At 44.9% G+C, this 27,936-nt stretch overlaps 1 protein-coding gene across 3 annotated transcripts in view; it reads right to left on the bottom strand.

Annotated features, from left to right (window-relative positions):
* QRICH2 (glutamine rich 2) overlaps nucleotides 1–27,936 on the bottom strand; it is a 145,438-nt gene that overhangs the window by 94,564 nt on the left and 22,938 nt on the right. For all 3 annotated transcript variants that reach the window (XM_077459318.1, XM_077459316.1, XM_077459317.1), the window contains exon 2: nucleotides 6,403–6,507. In XM_077459318.1, coding sequence (XP_077315444.1) covers nucleotides 6,403–6,507 — 105 coding nt within the window. The remainder of the gene's footprint in view (nucleotides 1–6,402; nucleotides 6,508–27,936) is intronic.

Here is a 27,936-nt window from a genome sequence, read left to right as displayed (position 1 = left end):
TGCTTTGAAAGAATCACTGGGTGATGGAAATTTTTAGCCAAATCACTATTGGACTTTATATTTGATTGCAGATTGAGATTGGTGGTGGAAACCTCTAGTTCTTTCACCATTTAATTTTTTTTAGGGCATATGATCACTTTTGGACTTTTATTTATTTATTGTACTTGATATATGTTTCATCACATTTATAAGTATTTGGGGCATTTATTATATGCTCTCAGTGCTGTCTAATTTTTGCTTTTTATACTTTAAAGGGACACTATTAAGAAAGATTATTGAAGGCTGCTGTTACTGAATTCTCTTTGAAGAATGCTAGTTCCCTGGCTTTCATTCTTATGCTTTGACTTCAATGCTGTCTAAGATGATGACCATGAACAAGCATAGAAATACTGAAAGTGGTTCTGATAATTTTCACTCAGCTACAAAGTGCTTGTTTTGGGACTATGACAGAAAAATACTGAAGTCAGATGCAGTCAGGTATCTAGAGCAATGGCAGCCCCCATAGTCATGAAAGAGTCATTTCTTGGAGTTAGAATACGGGACCTTTTAAGAGCTTTTCACATATTAATTTTAGCATTTCATCACGAGCAACCATTTAATACCAGAACCCAGATGTAGCACCCTCCTACTATAGGATGCTAGTCAAGGGAGCGGTGATTGTTTGTTCTGGTCTGTTCTGGGTTTCACAGGCTGGTGGTTTGACTGCTTCTCCCTGCTTCTGAAAGACATTTTCAATACATAGGGCTGGGAGAGTTCAATGACCAGTCTGAATATTTATCACATCCTAGCCAATCCCTGGAGAGACTGTCAAAAAGATATGCCCCAGACAGAGTTATTGGAACTTGTGTCAATGGACCGGTGCTTTTGGGAACTGGCAGCCTCTGCACCATTCAGGAAAAAACAGCTATTACCAAAAGCCCCTACAGGGGTAGCTCTACACACAGGCTAAAGTGGCACTCTGATTTTAGCTGTCAAAATCTTTGTAGCTGTTCAGCCAGTCTTATTATGTACATACCTATGCCACACCACACAGCCAAGCAGGTGACAGACCTATTCCCTGGTTCAGTAAGGCAGTTCCTGTGTCACCTTTTTTTATTCCAAAGTTTTAATTGGATAGAAAATCAGCATCATTATCTGTCAAATTAGCAGAGAAGTGATCTATGAAGTGGTGGGGGCAAAGAAGTGTCTGGCCAGCGTGGTAAGATGTGGAAATAACAAAATTGGCTTAGCAATATTAAACGCTTGCTGCCCACATAATGCATATATGTGGCAGCAGAGAGGGTGGCTTTGACATCTACATGCCACACATTTGTCCATGGGCGGCAGAGGTTTCTGTCTGACTGCGAGCTCCCAGCACAGTAAATGAGCTGTGAAAACAGCTCTTGGTCCATACTAATTATGGGGCGCTGGTCCTGCCAGTGGTCAAGTGATCAGCCGATCTTCCCTACCCCATGGGCTTACAGACACTTAGATGGGCAAGAGTTGAAAAATCTTCTGCAGGTAAAACAGTAAATACTGTATATACACTATTTTAGTTGTGTATGTGGCTGTTTGCCTGGACTAACATATCCCATTATATCCTCTTAAAGAAAATAGAAACCCAGCAAATTCAATGCAGTTTAGACACTGATAGTCCAGCCTAGTGCAAACTTCTAGCTGTAAATGAGCACATGCTGCAAGGAAAACCCTACCGCGCATCTGTTTACTGGTAATCACAAATTGCTAGCAGTCCGCTAAGGGCTCGTTCACACTTATGGCCCGTACACACCATCAGACTTTCCTTTGTTGTCGGAAAATTTGAGAACCTGCTCTCAAACATTTATGTGCGGAAATTCCAAAAGCAAATGTTCGATGAAGCATACACATGAGTGGACTTTCCGACAACAAGCTTACATCGAACATTTCCCGTCGGAAAGTCCGGTCATGTATACGCAGTATAAGTGTGGCGATTTGCATTTTCCTGCAGCTATGTGCCCTGTTCACACCACATTGCTGGTGTCACGTACCGTGCACTGAAGAAAAATTCAGCATATCCACAGTTTTCTGCCAAACACTGGACAGTGTTGCATGTGCAGGCAGAACACATTTTCCTTGTGTTCTCATGCATCCTGTGCAGGGAATCCCATTTATTTTAATGGGCTTTCCTACACATAAGAAACGTGCAAAAGAAGTCCCTGACCCTTCTGCAAAAACATACCACACAGAAAATGCGAGTGTTAGCAGATACATGAAGGTGCCATTAAAGCGGAGCTCCATCCAAAAGGAGAAGCTCCACTTGTTTGCTACCCCCCCTCCGCTGCCACTTTTGGCACCTTTTGGGGGGAGCGGGCCCTTCCCCCACTGCCGGGCCATTCACAAAGCACAGCGTGCTTCACGCATGCACGGTAGGGAACCGGCTGTGAAGCAACAAGGCAGATTCCGTTAGAAGGAATGGTGACGGCAGCACCTGTGAGCCAATTGAAAAATCGACTGGGGTGCCGACATTGTGGGATCCCTGGATAGTAGAGCTGCACGATTCTGGCCAAAATGAGAATCACAATTTTTTTGCTTAGAATAAAAGGATCACGATTCTTGCGGCGTAAAATCTTTCACATTATACAAAAAAAGGGGGCTAACTGGTTAGTTTTTTTTTTTTTTTATTTATTAAAGTTTTTTTTTTTTATTTGCATTTTAAAGACTGCTGTACAAATACAGTGGGACATAAAATATTGCAACATCCACCATTTTATTCTCTAGGGTGTCTACTAAAAAAATATATTATATATTAATAATATATATTATTTATATATATATTGGGGGTTCTAAGTAATTTTCAACTCGAACACTGCCTGTTCGCCGAACAGCGAACAATTTGGGGTGTTTGGGGAAAATTCAAAAATCCGCGGAACACCCTGTAAAAGTCTATGGGAGAAATCTAAAATGATGATTTTAAAGGCTTATATGCAAGTAATTGTCATAAAAAGTGTTTGGAGACCTGGGTCCTGCCCCAGGGGACATGTATCAATGCAATTTTTTTTTTTAAAACTGCAATTTTTTCGGGAGCAGTGATTTTAATAATGCATAAAGTCAAACAATAAAAGTGTAATATTCCTTTAAATTTTGTATCTGGGGGGTGTCTATAGTATGCCTGTAAAGGGGCGCATGTTTCCCGTGCTTAGAACTGTCCCTGCACAAAGTGTCATTTCTACAGGAAAAAAAGTAATTTAAAAGCACTCGCGGCTATAATGAATTGTTGGCTCCCCGTAATACAGAGAACAGTCATTGAAAGTCATTGATTAAAAAAAAAAAAAATACGTAGGGTTCCTCCCAAATTCAATTACCAGGCCCTTCAGGTCTGGTATGGATATTAAGAGTAACCCTGCATCAAATTTAAAAAAAAAAAATGACGTGGGGCTCCCCCCAAATATCCATACCAAACCCTTTATCTGAGCATGCAACCTGGCAGGCCCCAAGAAAAGAGTGGGGACAAGAGAGCGTCCCCCCTCCGGAACCGTACAAGGGCACATGCCCTCAACATTGGGAGGATGCTTTGGGGGTCTGTGACCCCTCAAAGCACCATGTCCCCATGTTGATGGGGACAAGGGCCTCCTCCCCACAACCCTGGCCGGTGGTTGTGGGGGTCTGCGGGCGAGGGGCTTATCAGAATCTGGAAGCCCCCTTTAACAAGGGGACCTCCAGATCCCGCCCATTGCTGGACCCCGGAGAAGAGATCACCCATCGATGGATAGCAAGAGTTGATTACCACTTTATTTTTAATAAAGAACTTTTCCCAACAGGGTCTGTGTGTTTTTTAACAATTTTTTACACTTTCTTTGTGAAATGGTAGGGGTACTTTTGTACCCCCTTACCATTTCAAACAGGGGGGCTGGGATCTGGGGGTCCCCTTGTTAAAGGGGGCTTCCAGATTCTGATAAGCCCCCCACCCGTGGACCCCCACAACCACCAGCCAGGGTTGTGTGGATGAGGCCCTTGTCCCCATCAACATGGGGACATGGTGCTTTGAGGGGTCACAGACCTGCAAAGCATCCTCCCAATGTTGAGGACATGTGACCAGGTACGGTTCAGGCGGGGGGCGATCTCTTGTCCCCCCTCTTTTCCTGCTGCCTGCCAGGTTGCGTGCTCGGATAAAGGGTCTGGTGTGGTTTTTTGGGGGGATCTCCGCGCCATTTTTTTTTTAAATTTGGCATGGAGTTCCCCTTAATATCCATACCAGACCTGAAGGGCCTGGTAATTAAATTAGGAGGAACCCCATGCATTTTTTTTTTCAATGACTGTTATCTGTATTACGGGCGAATTTTAGGTCTGTTCGCAGGTTCTGATGCGAACTGAACCGTGGGGTGTTCAGCTCATCCTTACTTGTAACCAACAAATGTTAGAAAAAGTTTTAATGTTTAAGTGGTTAAACTTTTTTCACTTACACACAAGTCTATTCCATTGACAAATTGTTACAATGTTTATACTTAAGTTCAACTGATAAAAAAATGTTTGATTCTTGGCAGACTACCCAGTTTTTCTCTTCCTTTCTTTTGAGGGCTGTGACTTCAGAAGAGCATAGAAAATCTTTGCATAGAAAGAATTGTGAAACACTTTAGTCAAGCTCACGATAACGATTCTTGACCATTAATTGTGCAGCTCTACTGGATAGGTAAGTGTCCAAAAATTAAAAGTCAGCAGCTACAGTATTTGTAGCTGCTGACTTTACATTTTTTTGTGGGGGGCTGGAGCTCTGCTTTAACAATTAAGAGCAGCACTGCGTGTCTGCTAAAGGACAATGTGTTTCTGTGTCTGTTGGCAAAATGTACAATTTAGTTTGAACATAGGCTAAAACGCTGGTGTGAACCAGGCCTAAAACCTCTTTTACACTCCAGGATTAGGGATTTATTTATTTTTTTGCTGTCTGTGTCCTCATGAGGCAGATTACTCTTACTTCCTGTCCACGTGATGGTTTTAGAGAGGGTATGAAAGAAATACCACAAAGCATGAAATGAATATGCTTAATAAATTATAATTATATTTAGATCAAAGTCCTTTCATAGTTTCATAGTTTCATAGTTAGTAAGGTTGAATAAAGACACCAGTCCATCCAGTTCAACTTGAGTGAGTGTCTACAATTGCCCCTATCCCTGTACATTGAACACTCAAATCGGTCCCTACGCTCAAGGAGCCCACAATCCAAGGTCCCCATTCATATACTAGGGCCAATTTTGGACAGAAGCCAATTAACCTAACTGCATGTCTTTGGATTGTGGGAGGAAACCGGAGTACCCGGAGGAAACCCATGCAGGCACAGGGAGAACATGCAAACTCCAGGCAGGTAGTGTCGTGGTTGGGATTTGAACCAGCGACCCTTTTTACTGCTAGGTGAGAGTGCTAACCACTACACCACTGTGCCGCCCTTTGTTGTATTAAGAAAGGTATGGACTCCAGAGAGAGAGCGATATCATTTTTCCCCTGTACAAATCATTAGTAAGATCTGGAATATGCAGTTCAGTTTTGGGCAACAGTTCTCAAAAAGGAGATCGGGAACTGTAGAAAGTGCAGAGAAGGGCAACCAAACTGATAAGAGGCATGGAGGAGCTCCGCTATGAGGAAAGATTAGAGGGACTGAATTTATTCAACACGTATAAATAAAAGTGGTCCATATAATGAACTTGATGTTGAGTTATTCACTGTAAAGCTATCACAGAGGACAAGGGGGCAAGATTGAGGATTGATGAGGAAATATTAGAGGAACTGAATCTTTTCCCTCTTGAGAAGAGGAGATTAAGGGGGAATATCAACGTGTACAAATACATAAGTGGTCCATATAATGACAAGGGGGCACTTTTTACATCTAGTGGAAATAAGATTTAATCTTCAAATACGGAAAGGCTTCTTCACAGTAAGAGCTGTGAAAATGTGAAATAGACTCCCTCCAGAGGTGGTTCTGGCTGGCAAGCTCAGTAGATTGCTTTAAAAAAGGTCTGGATTCTTCCCTAAATGTACATAATATAACTGGGTACTAACATTTTTAGGTAAAATTGATCCAGGTAAAATCCGATTGCCTCTCGAAGGATCAGGAAGAAATTTTTTCCCGTAGCAAATTGGAGCTAGGGTTTTTCCCCTTTAGTCAGGATCAACTGTCGGTGAAGGATTGTGTATTTTTTTTGGTTGAACTAGATGGCCTTGTGTCTTTTTTTCAACCTGACTAACTATGCAACTATGTAGATCACTACTTTCATACAAACATTCAGATAGACAAATGTTATAGCGGACGTGTCAAGGAGATCAAGAAGTGAAGAATAAGTGAACACAATCTTACAGCAAAATCTCAACAGGACACCTGACCCTGACCAACCCTTTCCCAACAGACTAACACTATTTTGCAGAGTTCAGATTTAAACAATCTGGTGTGTCACTTACCTGCTGCATGCTCTCTATGACTTTCTGTAGCCGACTTTCTGCTTCTTGTTGAGAAACCTTAAGAGCATTGATCTCATGGAGAAGATCTTGTAACACTGTCATGGCCTGAGAACAGAACCCAAAAGCACAAGTTTAAAATGGGATATTCTAAACATTTTTTAGAACAGACACTTAAAGAAGACCTGAATTCTGGAGGATGTTCTCAAAAAGGCATATAGAGGGCAAAGGACTAGTTACTAGTATTGTCTGTGGTCTCCCTGACTTTCCATGCCTTTTGCTGCATTGTCTCTGTCTGGAGATGACCATCTTGGTAGAGGCAGAGCTTTGCTTCCTTATATCAGAGCCTCCAGCAAGGAGAATGGTGAACAGCATAGTAGTGACATCACCAAATTTCACTACAACTAGCAGTCACAGGCAGAAGTTTCTCATATCTCACATTTCAGATATACAGCTAGGAGGCAGTAGGTGCAGGAGTGCCTAGGCACACTCACATATCAGGAAGTGCTTCCTTGTATCAGAAGGAGTTCAAGTCAAAAAAGTAAATTTTTCAGGGTACTGCTCAGGCTTCATTCACAGGGGCATATGTGTATTTTCTGCATAAAAAGCAGATTCTTGCTGGTGGAGCTAGCAGAAGATCCTGTGTAAAATATGTGCCTAAAGTACTTGTGTTTGTGTTGTGCATTCTTCTAATGACTTTAGGTGTGAAGGCATTACACACATAAAATCTGCAAAAAAATGTATGGCCCTGGACGCAGCTGTGGTCTACTTTTTTTGTACACCCTTAAAGTGATTGTAAAGGCAGATTTTTTTTTTTTTATACTATGCATTTAGATAAAAAGCATTCTGTGTGCAGCAGCCCTCCTTAATACTTACCTGAGCCCCCCTCCAAATCCAGTGATGTTGCATGAGACACTTGGCTGGCTGTGACTCCCCCCCACCTCCATTGGCTGAGACAGCAGCGTGGTGCCATTGGCTCACGGCGCTGTCAATCAAAGTCAGTCAGCCAATGAGGAGAGAAAAGGTGCAGGCCTGGCGGTGTTTCTGTGTTTGAATGGACACAGGAGGTGCAGCTCGGCTCGGGGGGCCCCCATAGCAAGCTGCTTTCTGTGGGGGGCACTTAACAGGAGGGAGGGGCCAGGAGCGCCGAAGAGGTACCTGAGAAGAGAAGGATCTGGCCTGTTCTGTGCAAGAGCAGGTAAGTATGACATATTATTTTTTTTTTTAGGTAAAAAAAACAAACATCACAATCACTTTAAACAGGTTGCACATTTTCAATTGTGTTTATGGCCCCATGGATCCTACTATGCTGCATTTAGATGTGCACAAAAATACATGCTGTACATATCTTAAGGCAATGTTATAGATTCTGGTGTGAATGAGTTTTTGAGTGTCAAAATGGTGGATGCCTAGTTCTAAAAAAAATTAACGGCACTGCAAAAATGACCATCGGGGCAGGCAAGTGCGCCTGGCATTGACTGTGACCCGAGACATCACCAGATGGCTCATTTTACAGACACAGTGTACAGAGCCAATCCAAGCCGCTCTGTACCATGTGACAACTGTAGTGATAGCAATCACAGTTGTGTACATTGGTAAGACCAGCCCTTTCTCTTACAGGGGAGGAAGGAGGAACTAATGAATGAATGAATAATTAGTTTATTAAGTGCAGAATAACAATAACAGTGGTTTTTATATGTGTGTATATATACAATCAGCGTCACCCCTAATTTGCTAAATGCAAAATAACAGTTAACAAATACTATGCAAAAAAAAATATGCATATTCATCAAAATATCATAGCTGTTGTACATCTCACTATACAAAGAATCAAAAAAAAAATTATATATATATATATATATATATATAGTGCAGCGCTACTCTCGTGATAACTGATAACCAAAAATTGTGCAAAATTGTGTTCATATATCAAACAGTATGGTCTTCTTAATCTCTCGTTTAAATAAAGTCCTATTGTAACCATATGTGTATATTCTTGAAGTATGGACATCCGTTAATATCAATCACCCCCGTGCTCTTCTAAAGACATTGCTTGATTGTGCACACCTCCACCAGCCGTTGTATCTGCCCACCTCAAAAATGAATCAGATAGACATTCACAGTGGATCAGCTGTTCAATATCAGCCCTTTTCTGCTTTACTGGTAGATCTACTGAAGAAGATCTACTGAGGAAGACCAATCAGGTCGATACGCGTGTAGAGGGGAGGAGCCGAGCCTGTTACGTCACGCAGACACGGGTATGAGCAAGCAGACATGATTGAATAGTTTACATGCTGTTTTTATTTTAATACTCTGTAAGTGTGTTTTTTTAAGCAGGGTTTTAATAAATCTTTTGAAGCGGAGAGCACTATGTATCGTGTGTTTGTAATTGCATGACACTGGAGCGATATTCCAGAAGTGGAGGAGAGTCTGAGGAGCGGGGTTTTGTATAGGAGAAATATACTCTTTACCTATTTGAGTCACACGGGAGGCTGGTAAACCAGAAAATGGCTGATATTGAACGGCTGATCCACTGTTCTGCTATGATCACTAACATCCAGTGAAAAGACAGAAAAGTAACCACATGACTTCAGCATGCCAAATCATGCTGAGGTGTGGAACATCCAATTCTGGCAGAGCAGCAGAAGAAAGGAGTGGGAGGGAATTAAAAAACAATGCATGTCTCCTATGCCCTGTACACACAATCCAAATATGGTACGACCAATCATACGATCTTTTTCGGTTAATAATCGCAAGTAGAAATTGAATAGCTAAAGTCACAAAAATTCTCGTAAGATAGAAAAAAAAAAGATCAAAAGTGATGTCATGTGTTGTAATGTATTTGTATTGTATTGTATTGACAACTATACTGACTAAACGAAAATCGTATGATCTGGAATCGTACGAGGAAAATTTCCATGCATGTCTGATCGAATAATATCGGATGAACGGTCATGATCGGCTGTCGAAAATAGTGTACACACGATCCGAAAATCGAATGATCCTTCCTTGGACGACCGTTTTCGTACGATATTCAGATCGTGTGCACGGGCAATTAGGCTAGTGCACGAGATATGTAAATCACTTGTCACTCACAGCAAGGGGGAGGATTTGACAAAGTTTTTCTCTGTTTGTCAAGATTAGGGATGAGCCGAACACCCCCCGGTTCGGTTCGCACCAGAACTTTCGAACGGACCCCAAATTCGTACGAACGTTAGAACCCCATTGAAGTCTATGGGACTCGAACGTTCAAAATTAAAAGTGCTAATTTTAACGGCTAATATGCAAGATACTGTCCTAAAAAGGGTTTGGGGACCTGGCTCCTGCCCCAGGGGACATGGGTCAATGCAAAAAAAAGTTTTAAAAATGGCCGTTTTGGCGGGAGCACTGATTTTAATGACGATTAAAGTGAAAAAAAGTGAAATATTCCTTTAAATATCGTGCCTGGGGGGTGTCTGTAGTATGCCTGTGAAGTGCCACGTGTTTCCCGTGTTTAGAACAGTCCCTGCACAAAATTACATTTAACGGAAATAACGTCATTTAAAACTGCTTGCGGTTTTAATGTTATATCTGGTTCCTGCAATATGGATGAAAATCATTAAGAAAAATGGCATGGGTAGCCCTCCCTGCCCATTACCAGCCCCTTTGGGTCTTGTACGCATCTTAAGGGGAACCCCGTACCCATATTAAAAAAAGGAAATGTGTGTGGCCCCCAGGCCCTATATACTCAGAACAGCAGTATACAGGCGGTGCAAACAAGACAGGGACTGTGTAGATTTGTTGTGTTAAGTTGAATCTGTTTGTAATTTTCAACTGGTACATTTTTAAAGTGTAGCTCAATCTCCTACAACTGACTGCAAGCTCTATTTAAAACGAGCAAGATAGTTAGCTATATAGGTGGATATAGCTGTGTATACTGCGTTCAGAGCACGCAGACAGCACGCACAATCTCCTAACACTGACTGAAAGCTCTATTTAAAACGAGCAAGATAGTTAGCTATATAGGTGGATATAGCGGTGTATACTGCGTTCAGAGCACGCAGACAGCATGCATAATCTCCTAACACTGACTGAAAGCTCTACTTAAAACGAGCAAGATAGTTAGCTATATAGGTGGATATAGCGGTGTATACTGCGTTCAGAGCACGCAGACAGCACGCATAATCTCCTAACACTGACTGAAAGCTCTATTTAAAACGAGCAAGATAGTTAGCTATATAGGTGGATATAGCGGTGTATACTGCGTTCAGAGCACGCAGACAGCACACAATCTCCTAACACTGACTGAAAGCTCTACTTAAAGCGAGCAAGATAGTTAGCTATATAGGTGGATATAGCGGTGTATACTGCGTTCAGAGCACGCAGACAGCACGCATAATCTCCTAACACTGACTGAAAGCTCTATTTAAAACGAGCAAAATAGTTAGCTATATAGGTGGATATAGCGGTGTATACTGCGTTCAGAGCACGCAGACAGCACACATAATCTCCTAACACTGACTGAAAGCTCTATTTAAAACGAGCAAGATAGTTAGCTATATAGGTGGATATAGCGGTGTATACTGCGTTCAGAGCACGCAGTCAGCACGCACAATCTCCTAACACTGACTGCAAGCTCTATTATAAAAGATAGATATATCGCTAGCTATATAGGTGAATATAGCGGTGTATACTGCGGTCAGGGCACGCAGACAACAACCACTACAGAAGAGCAAGAACGAAAAATCGGCCGATAACGATCGGTGTATACTGTGTTGAAGGTACACAGAACACCCACTAACTGCTACAGACGCCAACACACTACACAAGGCCACCGCGCTGGCGGCCTTATATAGTGTGGGGCATGTACTACACAGCCTGAGCTATGATTGGCCACAGGCATCCTGCCTGTGGCCAATCATGGCTCTCCTCGCTGCCGGCGCTGTGATTGGCCAAGCATGTGGGGTCACAGTGCATGCTTGGCCAATCACGTATGTTCGACTCGAACACGAAGCTCATCCCTAGTCAAGATTTATCTGACTGAACAATAAAAGATGATTGCTTAGAGATGGAATAACTCTTTGTGGCAAGACTGGGCTCAAATGATAGGAAATCTTATACTCTACATTATGACATAAAAAAAATAAAAAACAAAAATCCCATGTAAATAAGTATTCACAGCCTTTGCTCAATACTTTGTTGAAGCACCTTTGGCACCAATTACAGCCTCAAGTCTTTTTGAGTATGATGCTACAAGCTTGGCACACCTATTTTGGGCAGTTTATCCCATTATTCTTTGCAGGACCTCTCAAGCTCCATCAGGTTGGATGGGGAGCGTCAGTGCAGAAATAGTCAATCCGGTTTAAGTCTGGGCTCTGGCTGGGCCACTCAAGGACATTCACAGAGTTGTCCTGTAACTACTGCTTAGTTATCTTGGCTGTGTGCTTAGGGATGTTTTCCTGTTGGAAGATAGACCTTCGCCCCAGTCTGAGGTCCAGAGTGCTCTAGAGCAGGTTTTCATCAAGGATGTCTCTGTACATCGCTGCATTCATCTTTTCCTTGATCCTGACTAGCCTCCCAGTTCTTGCTGCTGGAAAACATTCCCACAGCATGATGCTACCACCACCATGCTTCACTGTAGGTCTGGTGTTGGCCAGGTGATGAGCCGTGCCTGGTTTCCTCCAGACATGACACTTGTCATTCTAGCCAAAGAGTTCAATCTTTGTTTCATCAGACCGGAGAATTTTTTTGCTCACAGTCTAAGAGTCCTTCAGGTGCCTTTTGGCAAACTCCAGGCAGGTTGTCTTATCTCTTTTTGGTTTTTGTTCTGGAAGGTTCTTCTCCCTCCACAGAGAAACATCGGGTTCTTGGTCACCTCCCTGACTAAGACCCTTCTCCCCCCCCTCTTAGTTTGGCCAGGCGGCCCACTCTAGGAAGAGTCCTGGTGGCTCTAAATTTCTTCCATATACAGATGATGGAGGCCACTATGCTCTTTGGGACCTTCAATGCTGCAGACATTTTTCTGTACACTTCCCCAGATCTGTACCTTGAACAATCCTGTCTCGGAGGTCTACAGACAATTCCTTGGATTTCAAGGCTTGGTTTGTGCTCTGACATGCACTAGTAAAGTGGTTGTAAACCCTCCACGTTCACTTTCACTTTTGATCATTGTAATCTGTATAGAACAGGCAGCTGATCACTGCCTGTGAAATCTCACTTACTCTGTTATCTCACAATCAGTTCTGCAATCAGTAGTGATGTCAGTGGCGCTTGTGCATTCCATATATTCTTTAATGGCATGCTATGTGTGCCATTTCACTATTCTCTGCATGCCGGGTCTGTCATTGAGAACGGCACAGAGGAAGCCTTGTGATGCTGTTCTCTCCTCCTCTTCTTCCTGGTTATCCCCTTGTGACTGTAAAAGATGTCACACAGGGAGAGTAAACCAGAGCAGCACAGACGTTCAGACGAAGCAGCTGTTATACTGTTTAGACGCAATCGCGCAGGCGCGAGATTTAATCAGTAGTAATGATGGCGTTCCCAAAACCCAGAAGAAAATAAATTAAAAAAAAGGTATTTTAATACCTCGCTTTTGTCATCTTCAAATGTGTAAGGCTTACCAATACATGGTAGGATCGTTATATTAAATTTTTTTTACTTCCTCTTTAACTGTGGACCTTATATAGACAGGTGTGCGCCTTTCCAAATCATGTGCAATCAATTGAATTTACCACAGGTGAACTCCAACCAAGTTGTAGAAACGTCTCAAGGATGATCAGTGGAAACGCTGTGGAAACACGTTGCACCTGAGCTCAATTTTGAGTGTCATGGCAAAGGCTGTGAATACTTATGTAAATGTTTTAATTTTTTATTTTTAATAAATTGGCAAAGATTTCAAACAAACTTCTTTCATGTTGTCATTATGGGTTACTGTTTGTAGAATTTTGATCAAAATAATCAATTGAATCCATTTTGGAATAAGGCTGCAACATAACAAAATGTGGAAAAAGGGAAGCGCTGTGAATACTTTTCGGATGCACTGTATGTAAAGCTCCTCAATTATACTTACCTGAGCCCGATCTTGATCCAGTGAAGTGTACAAGAGCAGGAAGCTTCCTTCGGCTATCTCCATCCTTATTGGTTCAGATACAGCCACAAAAACATTGGCTCCCGCTGCCGACAGCCAGTGAGGAGAGAGGGGGGGGGGGCGCCTTCTACTTCAACATGCTTTTTTTATGTGTTTTTGATGCTTTAATAAAAGCTTGACAAATGCCCTGTTTGTGATGATTTTCTATTTGTTTTAAAGGGGCCTAGTACAACCCCAGATCAGTAGTAGCCACACTCAGCAGATCACCAGCTCATTAGTACCCTCGTTCAAAACATACCCAGCTTATTAGTACTATCATTCAGCAGATTCCCTGCTCAGTAGTACCCCCAGCTCTGCTGATGCCTCACTCAGTAGTAACCCCCACATTTTGATTAAAGTGTTAAACACACACTGTTTAATTGACATTATTCCTTCTCTTTCTGTATGTGGATGAGGGCACTGTAACTATTTTAATTTAAAAAATTTAAGTACCTTCTTTCCTAACTAATATACAGCTGTCACATGACCCAGATCTTTCCCAGCCTGTCTGCAGGGAAACAGTGGCAGGAGGAGCGTCTGGTCCTCTGCTACTGGTCACATGTTCAAAATTTAAATAAAAACAGCATTTGGACTACAGACTAAAAATAAATAATGAATATCAATAAACTGTTTTAAACTGTCATTCAAATATATATTTGAAATAAAATACTTTTTTTTTCTTTTTTTGACAATAACATGGTGTAGGCAGATTTTTGCCAGTCAAACGCTGTGTCACGCCTCTCCAGCCTGTGTCTTAGAATAAGAGGGAGGTGAAAACTCCATCAATCAATATGCAATATCCCACCCCCATCAACTTGCAGTGGGGACATGGAAAAGAGGAGGAGACGGAGAACAGCAGAATCAACCAGGTTCTTTGCAGAATACAGAAAGCGAATCCCATAGTGACTGAGTGAGTGTGATCAGCATGTAATACAGCATTGATAGTTTTTTATGATGTGGCTTTAATTACACTTTAAATCCGGGGTCAGCAACCAGTAGATCGCAGACAGGTGACTGGTAGATCACAGTCTGGGCTTACTGACCCACCATCCCAGAGAATCAAACAGAGTGCAAGGCAGAGGGACTACTTGTAAAGTTGGAGCTGTAGTAGGGAGCAAGAGCCACATTAGCCGATGTCTGCTCTGTAGTGTCGGCTCCTGTCCCATGAGGAGTGATACCAACTGCACTCCACCTCTTATCCCGGCTAGCGGTCCCCAGAGTGGTGCCAGCAGCAGGGAAGAAAAGATCTTCAGGTCAATGTGAAGCAATACACTGCACATATTAGTAAAGGGCTGCTTTCACAATGAACCACGACTCAACCGCAGGGTTTTACCACCCCCCAACTTTACCTGTGAATGAGCCCTAAGGATGCTACTGCCAAATGCAACTAAAGGCTCATTCACAAGTGCAGCAGGAACTGTTGCTTCTCTGAAAAGCGATCTGAGTGTATTTGACAGGTGGTGAGGAGAATGTGTTGCCTCCTCACCACCTGATTTAAACACATGATTGCCGTGCAGTGCATGTGACTGCAACACAGTAGTATGGCAATTAGACATTTAAATTAGGTATGAGGAGGCGACACTGTGCTCTGTTATCTTTGCCTTCTCCCATGTTGTTCAGGTAGATCTCCACCTCTTAAAGGTTGCCTACCCCTGCTTTAAATGAATAGATAGGATTGGGTAACTCCTGGGGAAGTGACTTTCTGCCATAAAATGCATGGAGCCATTAACCACTTGCCAACTGCTGCATGCCAATATATGTCGGCACAATGGCAGCAGTGGGCAATTGGATGTACCTGTACATCCCGATTAATTGGCGGGGTTATCAGATGCACGCACCCGCCGTGTACATCGTGACCGTGGACTTGATGTCTGCTGGTCTCCAGGCGATCGTGTCACGGAGCCGCAGAACGGGGAAGTGTCTATGTAAACAACGCATTTCCCCGTTCTGCCTTGTGGCATGACAGAGATCACTGCTCCCTGTAATCGGGAGCAGTGATTGCTATCATCTGAGTTGTAGCCCAGCCCCCCCAGTTAGAATCACTCCCTAGGACACACTTAACCCCTTCATCGCCCCCTAGTGGTTAACCCCTCCCCTGCCAGTGTCATTTACACAGTAATCAGTGCATTTTTATAGCACTGATAGCTCTATAAATGTAAATTGTCCCAAAATAGTGTGAAAAGTGTTCAATGTGTCAGCCGTAATGTCGCAGTCATGATAAAAATTGCAGATTGCCGCTATTACTATTAAAAAAAAATGCCATAAAACTATCCCCTATTTTGTAGACATTATAACTTTTGTACAAACCAATCAATATACGCTTATTGTGTTTTGTTTTTTTTAATTAAAATATGTAGAAGAAAACATATCGGTAAAGTAAAAAAATATTTTTTTATTTATTTTTGGGGGATATTATAGCAGAAAGTAAAAAATATTGAGTTTTTTTTAAATTGTAGCTCTTTTTTGTTTATAGTGCAAAAAATAAAAATCGCATGATCAAATGCCAAAAGAAAGCTCTATTTGTGGGGAAAAAAAGGATGTGAATTTTGTTTGGGTGCAACGTCGCACGACCACGCAATTGGTCGACGCAGTGCCGAAACGCAAAAAGTTCTCTGGTCAGGAAGGGGGTAAAATAATCCTGGGCTGAAGCAGTTAAAGTACAGTATATGAACCATTACCTGGTAGAACAATGATGTTTAAAGTGGAGCTCCAACCAAAAGAGAAAGTTCTGCTTTAGCATTCCTCCCCCCTTCTATGCCACATTTGGCATGTCATTTTTTTATCGGGGGAACAGGTACCTAGTTTTGACAGGTACCTGCTCCCACTTCTGCTCGAGCCGCTTAGGCAACTTGAGCAGAAGTTCTCCTCTCCCCCTCCATCCCTGCAATATTTTAGGACACATCACAGGTCCCAGAAGATTGCCTGGCTATTGATGAGGTGCAGCGTGACTCGCGCATGCGCCGTGTGCACCCAGGTATGGAGCTGCTTAGCTGTCACAGCCAGGTGCCCACACTTGTAATGCCGGCGCCAGGGAGAGGTGAGGGAGAGAACCAAAGGTTCGGGCGGGTGCATCGCTGGACCATGGGACAGATGAGCAATGGTGGATAGTGGTCGCATGGGCACCTCCATCGCTGCTGCCAGTGGCCACTCTGTAGGAGAGGACACCACACAGCAAGGTAAGTGCTGTGCTGCTCCCATGGAGAACAGGGAGGGAGAGGGGGGTTCAATGTGACACAGGCTGCATTTGGTATTTGGTGGGACACAGGCTGCATTTGGTGGAACACAGGCTGGCTGCATTTGATGGGAAACGGGCTGCATTTGGTGAGACACAGGCTGTATTTGGTGAGACACAGGCTGCTGCATTTGGTGGGACACAGGCTGCTGCATTTGGTGGGACACAGGCTGCTGCATTTGGTGGGACACAGGCTGCATTTGGCCATTTGGTGGGACACAGGCTGGCTGCATTTGGTGGGACACAGGCTGGCTGCATTTAGTGGGACACAGGCTGGCTGCATTTGGTGGGACACAGGCTGGCTGCATGTAAGGACGGACTCCCCTGGGGAACCTGATGGCATCTGGTGGCAGGCGACGTGGTTAGTGAAACGCTTAGCGCTCCCACTGATTCTGCATTATGGTGAGTTGAATGATTTAATTTTATATTACAATGTAATAATAGAAATAATGCGCATCAATCATCCTGACACCATAACACAACCATGGTGCCGGGATGATTGAAGTGCTAACACCAGTTGTTTGGAATATCTTTATCTGCTGAAGAATACACATTTTTCTACTGTTGTGTAAGATCTAGGTCTGCTGTCCCTCCATCCCTTATTCATCTCAGACGCTAACCACACCACCTTAGAGCCACTCCCACTATTTCGCTGAAACCACGCCCATTTTCACCAAGTGGGAGGGGTCAAAAAGGAAGGGTGGGGTCTGGCGCCCCCATCCTAATATTTCAACAGCTGGCACTGCAGATGAGTGTGTGTTTATTAACCACCTCGCGCCCGCCCTATAGCCGAATGACGGCCGTAGAGCAGGCGCGTTCGTTCGGGAGGCCGTCCCTGGGCGTCCTATTGTTTACTTCCGCAATGCGCGCCGCCGCGGGTGCGCATCGTGGAAGTTCTGTGTTCGCCGTGTCCCCCGGGGACAGGCAAACACAGATCGCTTTAAACGGCCAATCACAGCGGCCGTTTACAGCGTGATCGGCGTGTCCAATGGGAGATGATCTCATAGGTAAACATATGAGATCATCTCTCAGCGCCGCTCTCCCTCCTCACACAGAGTGTGAGAGGGGAGAGATGAACGGCTGCAGCGGCAGCCGATCTGCTTCGCCTAGATAAAAAAAAAAGTAAAAAATAAAGTGCCATCCTCCCCCAGCAGTGCCATCCATCCTCCCCCAGCAGTGCCATCCATCCTCCCCCAGCAGTGCCATCCTGCCCAGTGCCATCCACCCCAGTGCTACCTGCCCCCAGTGCCATCCACCCCAGTGCTACCTGCCCCCAGTGCCACCTGCCCCCAGTGCCACCTGTTGTCAGTGCCATTTGTCACCAGTGCCATCTGTCATCAGTGCCACGTATAAGTGCCATCTGTCATCAGTGCCACTTGTCATCAGTGCCACGTATTAGTGCCATCTGTCATCAGTGCCACGTATCAGTGCCATCTGTCATCAGTGCCACGTATCAGTGCCATTTGTCATCAGTGCCACCTGTCAGTGTCACATGCCATCTGTTGTCAGTGTCACGTGTCATCAATGCCACTTATCAGTGCCATCTGTCATCAGTGTCATTTCGACGGGAAAACCGGTCGTGTGTACACGGCATAAGACTGCAGGGTAGAGCGGTGTAGAAAACTGCAACATGTTTGAATTTTTCCACACTACTCAGCAGCCGTCTGTGTGTCCCTGCGTTTCTTTGCACGGCAGATCAATGAAATGTTACTTTGTAACATTCTATGAATGTTTGAACAAGAAGGAGGAAACAGCGTCTTGCATTGTTACATGCAAGGAAACATACCCCATCTGCAATCACTACCCACAGGGAAAAACAGGCTGTGGTACGCGTTAAAGCAGGTGGTGAGTCAATACAATGCCTTCTTACCACCTGAACACAAATCACTCTTCAGAGAGCACCGCACATGTGAACGAGGCCTAAAAGTGATTTTTAAATGTATGATCACACTATTAAAAAATATTTATACAGCAATTTCCTGCAAATATACATAAAACAATGAAAGCATTATTAAACTCAAAAACAAAAATCCTCAGATGTAGCGGCTGCACCCATTTTGTTTTTTAGGCTGGGTTCACACCGCTGCGATGCGGGAACGCTGCGAATCCGCGGCGTTTTCCCGCATCGCATGACTCCCGCCGGCAGTTCACACTGCCCTATGCGGACGGCTGGGAGTGTCAATGATATGTTAATGACACCCCCAGATCCGTCCGCATATCGCAGTGCGATCTGCCGACTCGCACAGGAATCGGATCGCATGGTGTGAACCCCCATGCGATCCGATTCTGTTGCGGACCAAAAAAAGGGTCCCGTGCGAGTTTGCTGCGGGAGCGATGCGAATTCAGCCATACTATCTGTATGGCTGAACTCGCATCGCTACGGAGATCGGATGTGATTTGCGGTGCGAATCACATCCGGATCTCCCCCCGCAGCAGTGTGAACCCAGCCTTATTTTCACCTGATGATCCAGCCAATACATCTGTTTTTTTCAACTTCCATTAAAATACCAAGCTGTCCAGCCAAAGTAGCAGGTGCTTCCAATTGTCAGCTTTTACTCATTTTTGTAAAATCTTTTTCCCGAAAGGAAAAATCACTGCTGTAATAGCTTAAAAACTGTTTGCTGGAGTTCAGCTTTAATTTGTTAGTCAAGTCCATCTAAATCTGCTACTCCAACACTACCCTCACCACAGACTGACAATGATGTCCAAGGATGTCTCTATTGCTCCTCCATCCAGAGTGGAGACCCCCTAACAGGAAGTGTGTTATTGGCTGGCTCTCCAGGTGAAAATAAAGTAAATAAGGCTTAAAAAAATAAATAAATGCAGCCACAATATTTAAAGGCTGGGTTTAACCACTATGAGCCCATGCTATAGTCAAAAGACGGCTACAGCTCGGGGCTGAATTGCCAGGAGGGCATCCCTGGACATCCTCTTGTTTACTAGTTCCTGTGTGCCACCACCCACGGGCGTGCATAGGGGAAAATCTGTGTTGGCCATGTCCCTTGGTCCCAGCCAATCACAGATCGTGCTAAATAGCCAATCACAGCGGCCATTTAGCACTTGATCGGAGTGTCCAATGAGAGATGATCTCATATGTAAACGTGAGATCATTGCCGGCTCTCCTTCCTCACACAGAGACCGTGTGTGAGGAGGGAGAGCGACCTGGGGCTGCAGCGTGAGTGTTTGAACACTAACCCAATGTCACACTAACACAAAACACACATGCCCACAGTACCTATCAGTGCCAACTGCCCCAGTGCCACCTGTCAGTGCCATCTATCCCCAGTGCCATCTGTCCCCAGTGCCACCTGCCATATGTTATCAGTGTCACGTGTCATTGTCCTGGTGCTCCTGAGCCTTCAAAAGTGTAATAGGTAGTCAACAAGTTAGATGTGTAATTTATGTTTCTAGAACAAGATGGTGCTCCCTGCATGTTGGGCCTCTCTGTTTAGCTAGGCTGTGAAAAATTCACACACATGTGGTATCGTAATACTCAAGAGGAGTAGCAAAATGTATTTTGAGGCATCATTTGTGGTATACACATGCCATGTGAGAGAAATAACCTATTACAATGACAAGTTTGTGGGGGAAAAAAAAATCTTCATTTTGTAAAGAATTGTGGGAAAAAATGACAACATCAAAAACCTCACTATGCATCTTACTCAGGAGCGGATCGGGGGGGGGGGGGGGGGGGCAACGGGGCAATTGCCCCCTCCCAGAAAATAGAACTTACTCCAAGGCTTTCTCCCTCCGCCACCTCACCAGATTTGCATGAGGCATCTAAATGCAGCTGGGACTTTATTGCTGCTTCCCCCGGCTCCCATCAGTTCATTTAGAGGGGGCCAGTGGGTCACTATGGGGGTCTGTAATTGATGTGATACGGGCCGCTGCTACATGCTGGCAGAGTTGCAGCAGAGCGGTGCGAGTGTCACTTCACTTCCCTGTCAGGCGGAGTGATCTCTACCCGACAGGAGCTTCCGGCTGGTGTGACATCACAATTCAGAGGCGCACAGGATTGAAGACAAGATGGACTAAGGCAGTGTTATGGTAATGAGCTACGGTGGGCATTGTTATGTTAATGAGCTATGGCAGGCATTGCTATGTTAATGAGTTAACACCTTGTCTTACATGTGAAGTGGTTAATGCTTTGGGGGTGGGGGTGTGTGAAATAATTTACAATGTAATTGTAATATGGCACATGGAGGGGGTTAATGTACTCACTCATGTATTTGTGACCAGTGGCAATTAACCCCTTTGTGCTGCATTAATGAATTAATTCATTGCCACTGGTCAGTAATAAGTCATATTACAATTACCAATCATCATCATTATCATCATGATAATTACACAGTACAGGTGCGTTGAGCCACAGCACCTGTATTGTGTGATTATCATGATAATAATGATGATATAGAATGATAGAAAAATGTATCTTTATGCTTCATTCACACAGGGCAGACATGTGTCTGACATGCAGGGCTGTCTTTTACTAGCTTGGGGATGCTTAAAGTGTTACATGCATCCTATTTATTTCCACTGAGACACACAGCCACTATATCCCAATATGTCATGCGTGCGGATCCCAGAATGCATGCAGGGTTTATTCAAGGACCTGCATCAACATGTCATATTGGGATATAGCGGCTGTGTGTCTCAGTAGAAATAAATGGGATAAAACCGTCCCATTAGCGGCCTTTACCGCCGACGCCCGCCCACCCCAGTGTGAAAGCAGCCTTATTTTCTGGTAGTGCCCCTCCCAAGACTAGACTCTGGATCCGCCCCTGATCTTACTAAATACCTTGGAATGGCTCTTTTAAAAAAAGGGGTCATTTGGGGGGTATTTGTACTTTCCTGGCTTGTTCGGGTTGCAAGAAATGCCACAAGTACATCAGGTGTGATCAATTTTTTTATGATTTGCACCACAGCTTTAAGACTCTATAACTTTCACAAAGACCAAAAAAATCTAATAATTTGCACAGTTTTATCACAGAAACTAAGAAAAATGCGTTTTTTTTTCGGTCTTTTTTCCATTTATAGCGCAATAAATAAACCCAGAGGCAATCAAATACCAACAAAAGAAAGTTCTATTTGTATGAAAAAAAAGGACAAAAAATTAATTTGGGTAAAGTATTACATGACTGAGTAATTGTCATTCAATGTGTGAGAGCAGTAAAAGTTGAAAATTGGTCTGGGCAGGAGTAGGGTTTAAGTGCCTAGTAGGCAAGTGGTTAATACCGGCTTTATGGGTATTTCAATTACCCTAATCCAAACAAAGAAGTAGGTTTACATTGCTTCCAAAAGTCTACCTTTACACTAACATATAAAGGATCCTTAATTATAAATAGATGTATGCAATAATTCTAGATGAATGGAGATCCTAATCCCCTGGGAGAGGCCTTACGAAACACAGTTTTTGTCCTGAGGCGCCCTACCTTCCAATTACACTGATTGCTAATAAGACGGTGTATCTCTACCTAGGAGATTTCCCTACCCTGAAAAAATAAGCCTTCAAAAGTGATCACATTACTCTGTATTAATTAAAGAATATACCGATTACAGTGATGGGCCTTGTTTTGGGAGTTGTTTATGTTTATTTGTTTTGGAGTTGCTAAGTGTTGTGAAACACGCACTAATGAAAATGATCCTCATCACTCAAGGGACCAAGATGGCTGCCTAGTAGCACTGGTAAGGTAAGTAGGCACTTAGTTATAACTTAATTTATTAATCAGCCATGTAAGGCAGGGGTCTTTAAACTTTCTAAACATAGGGCAGAGGTAACTGTTCTTCAGAATTTAGGGGCGCCGGAGTGTGACCAATGGGAGTAGAAAATGCTCTGGCATCAGTGGGAGGAACAGTACTTCGTTATTGATGTCAGTGGAAGGAATAGTAATCATAATGTAGCACCCTCCTAGATAGGTGTTAGAACTAAAGTGATTGTAAAGGTTAATTTTTTTTGTTTTTGTTTTTTTAAATAGCAAACATACCACAGAGTGGCTCCGATCCTCCTTTTCTGGGGTCTCCCCGTCGTGCTCCTAGCTCCTCCTTAAGGGCCCCCCTTGGAGAGCCGCTTTCCAAGGGGGCACTTGTGCGGGCACACTCCCGAGTCCTGCTGCTTCGTCCATTGACACAGACAGCGAGACATGGCCCGGCCCCTGGATCCCATGTCACTGTATTTGATTGACAGCAGCAGGAGCTGCTATCAATCTATCCAATGAGGACCCAAAACAGTGCCTGGAGCTGCTGTGCTCGGCCCCATCGCTGAAACAATTAAGCTCAGGTAAGTAAAAGGGGGGTGCTGCAGCAAAAAAAGGTTTTTCACCTTAATGCATTCTATAAAGTGGAACTTCCGCTCATCGGAACCCTCCCCCCCTCCGGCGCCACAATTGGCACCTTTCAGGGGGGAGGGGGGTGCAGGTACCTGTACAGTACAGGTATCTGCACCCACTTCCGGCGTAGATTCTGCAGAAGCTACGCCCCTTTCCGCAGAATCTACGCTCCTTTCTGAAGGTCCCCCGCTGCCTGCTGGGAAACACACGGATCCCAGAGACAGCGGGGACCATCCTTATTGCGCAGCGCTACTCGCGCATGCGCAGTAGGGAACCGGGAAATGAAGCCGCAAGGCTCCACTTCCTGATTCCCATACCCAAGATGGCAGCGGCAGCACCCGAGAGACGATCGAGAGATCGGCTTCGGGTGCCGACATCGCGGGCGCGCTGGGCGGGTAAGTGTTATTATTTTAAAAGTCAGTACAGGTATTTGCACTCACTTCCGGCATTAATATCCGCAGAATCTGCGGATATTTACGCCACTTCCTGCGGGTCCCCCGCTGTCCGCTGGGAAACACACGGATCCCAGGGACAGCGGGGACCATCCTTACTGCGCAGCGTGATTCGCGCATGCGCAGTAGGGAACCGGGAAGTGAAGCCGCAAGGCTCCACTTCCTGATTCTCATACCCAAGATGGCGGCGGCAGCACCCGAGAGACGATCGAGAGATCGGCTTTGGGTGCAGACATCGCGGGCTCGCTGGGCGGGTAAGTGTCCTTATTTTAAAAGTCAGCAGCTGCAGTATTTGTAGCTGCTGGCTTTGAGATGAAAAACCCTGAGGGTCAACAACTGTTGTTGGGTAACTTTAACTTGTCTCAATGTAATTAGTGTGGCTGCAATTTCTGGGTTAAGCAAATGTAGTTCTAGCTCATTGTAATCAGTGCAGCTGCATGTGATTAGTTAGGTTTGTTCAATGTTGCATCTGTTGCAGGTTTGATTGCTTCCCCTGCTTTCCAGAGAAATGTGGATCTCTCTGGAAAATACTCTGATGCCGCGTACATACGATCAGAATTTTGGTTGGAAAAAGCTCTGATGGTTTTCCTGACAGAATCCAGACGGGATTTCACTCAAGCTGTTTTGCGTAAACATGGTCACACCAAATTCCGACCGTCAAGAACGCGGTGATGAACACCACATACGACGGGACTAGAAAAAGGACGTTCAATAGCCAGTAGCCAATAGCTTCTGTTTCGTAGTTGAATCTGAGCATGCATGAGTTTTTGCGTGTCGGAATTGCATACACACGAACGGATTTTCGGATAGGAACTTTTTCCAACTGAAAAATTGAGAACATGCTCTCAAATCTTTTGCTGGCCGAAATTCGGCCAACAAAAATCCGATGGAGCATACACATGATCGCATTTTCCCACCAAAAGCTTTCTTCGGTCTTTTGCTGGCCAAATTTCCAATTATGTATACGCGGCATGACACAGAGCAGTCTTTTCTTGTGCTGGAGAGGGGGAAGTCCAGCCTGGAGGGTTTGCTGCCCTCTGCGCAGTTCTGACATGTGCCTGCTGTTCCTGAGTTCTCTGCTGGGCTGTCTTGGGGGCTTGGATGTTTAAGTAACAGAAAGCTGACTGGAGGGCTGTCATCTGAAGATCTAGTCTGGTATTACAGGAGAAAGGGGTCTCGTGGATGTTGGAAGGAGGCAACCAATTTTCCAAGGACATTTTGTGAGTACAGACTGCTGTTGAGAAAGATCTTATAGACTTGTGGGCTGCTGCCACCTCTCTAATTCTTTGTGAAGTTTACTGTCCTCATCTTGTACATAGTTCTTTTTGGAGTACCCCAAATCCACAACCCTATCCAAGTTACCAAAAAATAAATAAAAAAGCACCAAAAAAAAAGAACATCCCTGGACTTGTTATTGAGCCAAAGAGTGACAGTGGTCATGTGTCTGGCTACGGGGCTATTACTGGGAAAAAGAACCTGGGAAAATGTATTTGGGGGTAGCGCTACAATTAGTGTCAGTGGGAGGAATAGTGTCCCATCATTGGTGTCAGTGGGAGCAATACTGCCCCATCGCTGGTGCCTGTGGAAGGAATAATGCCCTATCGCTGGTGTCCGTGGAGGGAATAGTGCCCCATCATTGGTGTCAGTGAGAGGAATATTACCCCATTGCTGGTGTCAGCGGAAGGAATAATACCTCATCATTGGTGAAAGTGGGAGAAATAGAGCCCTATGATTAGTCAGTGAAAGGAATAGTGTGTCATTATTGGTGTCAGTGGGAGAAATAAAATCCTTATTGTATACCCATGATTGGTGTCAGTGAAAGGAAAAATGCCTCATTGTTGGCGTCAGTGGTAGGAAAAGTGCACTATCATTGGTGTCTGTGGCAGGAATAGTGCCCCATTGTTGATGTCAGTGGGAGAAATGGTGCCACAAGGGCCGGATAAAAGCAAGCAGAGGGGCGTGGCCTGGACATGGCAGTGTGAAGACGTGTCTTCTGTGAGCTCCAGGCCTCCCATGCCTACCTCGACACAGTGCCAACATCCACCACCTGTTTCACTGGCATGCTAACAGTGAGAAAGTGCAGGACAAGATCGTCAGCCCGTGCAGCCCGATCGCGCAACTCCCAGGGGGATATACAACATTACTTCCAGCACATCTCTATGGGTGCCATAATGGCGGCACCTTGTGGCTCAGGCCAGAGCATCCAGACCATGCTGAACTCAGCTGTATCTCCTACCTCCTCCTCCGTCTTGGACTCTTTACCAGAGAACCCTGCACTCTTCCATCCAGACCCATCAGAGATGGCTAACTCCTCACCAAGGGGGAACACAAGCCTCCTAGACAGAGATATCCAGGCACTCTTACAGGACCTGCCCACGAGTGTGGCAGCCCTAGAACGCTCCTGCACTTCCCAGGCAGACACGGCAGTTGACCTTCAACTCCACCTGGAAGATAGAAGAGGCAGAAACAACTTGCAGTTGCAGAGGCTACCAGGAGGTTGCAGGCACCAAAGTTCTTCCTGCCACAGCGAGTGCCATCTTTCAGAAAGTCCTCATGTCCCCTCAGCTCACTGTGGAGTTGGACAGGGTTCTTAGGCCCCTGAGCCCTAGATCTAACGATCCCGAAAGGCCCCCAAGATGTGGCGTGTCACCTTCATCGCTTCCCACAAAGGGAACTGATCCTCCGTTCGGCTTGGGAAGCTTGTGAGACCGAATTTGACAGTGCCCCCATCAAAATTCTCTAAATCTAGAGCAACACTTCAGCGCATGGTTGTTTACGTCCTGTCCTTGACCTGGCTAGAGACTGGGGGTGCACCTACAAATGGGACTACCCACTGGCAGTCACCTTTCGGAGAGAGCCTCCGCTTTTTTTACCCTCTGTACCCCTGCTGATCTACCAGAATTATTCGCCTTCCTCGATGTGGAACCCATCCCGAATTGGCTCCAGATTATACCATGCACGGGGGTCCCCAGAGTTTCCCTCAAGCATGCCAGCAGAGGCCCCAGAGGAGATCATGTGCCTCCTCCGGAGAACAATCTTGGGAATCCTAGATGATGCTTATTCTACTCCAGCTACTGTGAGGTACGTGACTACGGGACTAATGGCAGACGTTCCAAGCAGTTCCCGCCACTCACATACAGCTGGGGTGGCTGACTCTCTCCATTTCTTGCACTTTAGAGGACCTCTGGCACTCTTAGGGGCTCTACAGGTGCGTACCCGTACACCGCTCACATGCTGTGACACATGACCCAATATGGCTGTGAGGACCTGGTGCCTCAATTTTTTCCTCTGTTACACGAATCCCGTCTAGCAGTACACTCAGTGACTTCCTACCAGATTCTTCAACAAGGTCTTGGAGCCTTAATATTTTCCTGCTAAAGGACTATATTGTGTTGTGTGTTTTTTTTCTTTTTACATGGCTGTGATGCCCTCCAGTCTTACCCCTGCCTCTGCTTAACATTTACTATTGCATAATGGTTGATCTGGCTCAATCAGGAATGTATATTATTTACTATGAGCTGCACTAGGACAAGGGGATCATTGCATGTTTATAGCTAGATTTGTCTGCCTTAATATTTAACATTTTCATTCCTGATATGTTAAACTTCTTCCATGGGTCTGCTGATTGGGGACTGGAGCTCTTTTACAATGGCAGATTTTCACATATTGTGTAATTTCTGTGAAGGCGCTTACAGCCCTTCTAGCAGGGTGGGCTATGTGTCAGCCATCAGTGCAGGGCCGGACTGGGACAGAAATTTGGCCCTGGACTTCATCCAGACTGGCCCACTTACATTTTGAGTGTCCCATCAGCAGCCCACTTACATGAGTGTGTCCCATTACCAGCCCCCTTACATCAGAGTGTCCCATGAGCAGCCCCTTTACATCAGAGTGTCCCATCACCAGCCCCCTTACATCAGAGTGGCCCACTGAGCCATTGGCCCACCGGGAAACTCCCTGTAGTCCCGATGGCCAGTACATGCCTGCATCAGTGTTACCCAGTAGTCCTATGCGACATTGAGCTGCCCATTGAGGTTTGCATCTCACCATCCTTGTGCTTGGTGACTGACACATAGCCCCACCCTCAGCATGAGTTATGACCCTAGCTTCCCCGAGCCTCCCCCCCATACCCACCCCCCCATTCCTCCTCCCTGTTCCATCCCCCAACCCTCCTTCCCCCCCATACCTTTCCTTTCTCCCCCACCCCCATGGAAGCCTCCCACTTATGACGCGCCCTCGTAAAAACACCTCTGGTGTGTTGAACAAATGTTGGATGTGAGCTTGTTGTCGGAAAGTTCGACCGTGTATGCTCCATAGAACATTTGTTGTTGGAATTTCTGCCAACAAATGTTTGAGAGCAGGTTCTCAAATTCTGAGCGTGTGTACACAACTCCGATGCACAAGAGTCCACACATGCTCGTAATC

Source organism: Lithobates pipiens, unplaced genomic scaffold, assembly GCF_037356315.1.
Source record: "Lithobates pipiens isolate NorthernLeopardFrog02 unplaced genomic scaffold, aLitPip1_a1.2 Scaffold_28, whole genome shotgun sequence".
Taxonomy (NCBI): domain Eukaryota; kingdom Metazoa; phylum Chordata; class Amphibia; order Anura; family Ranidae; genus Lithobates; species Lithobates pipiens.
This window is presented reverse-complemented; position numbering and strand designations above follow the sequence as displayed.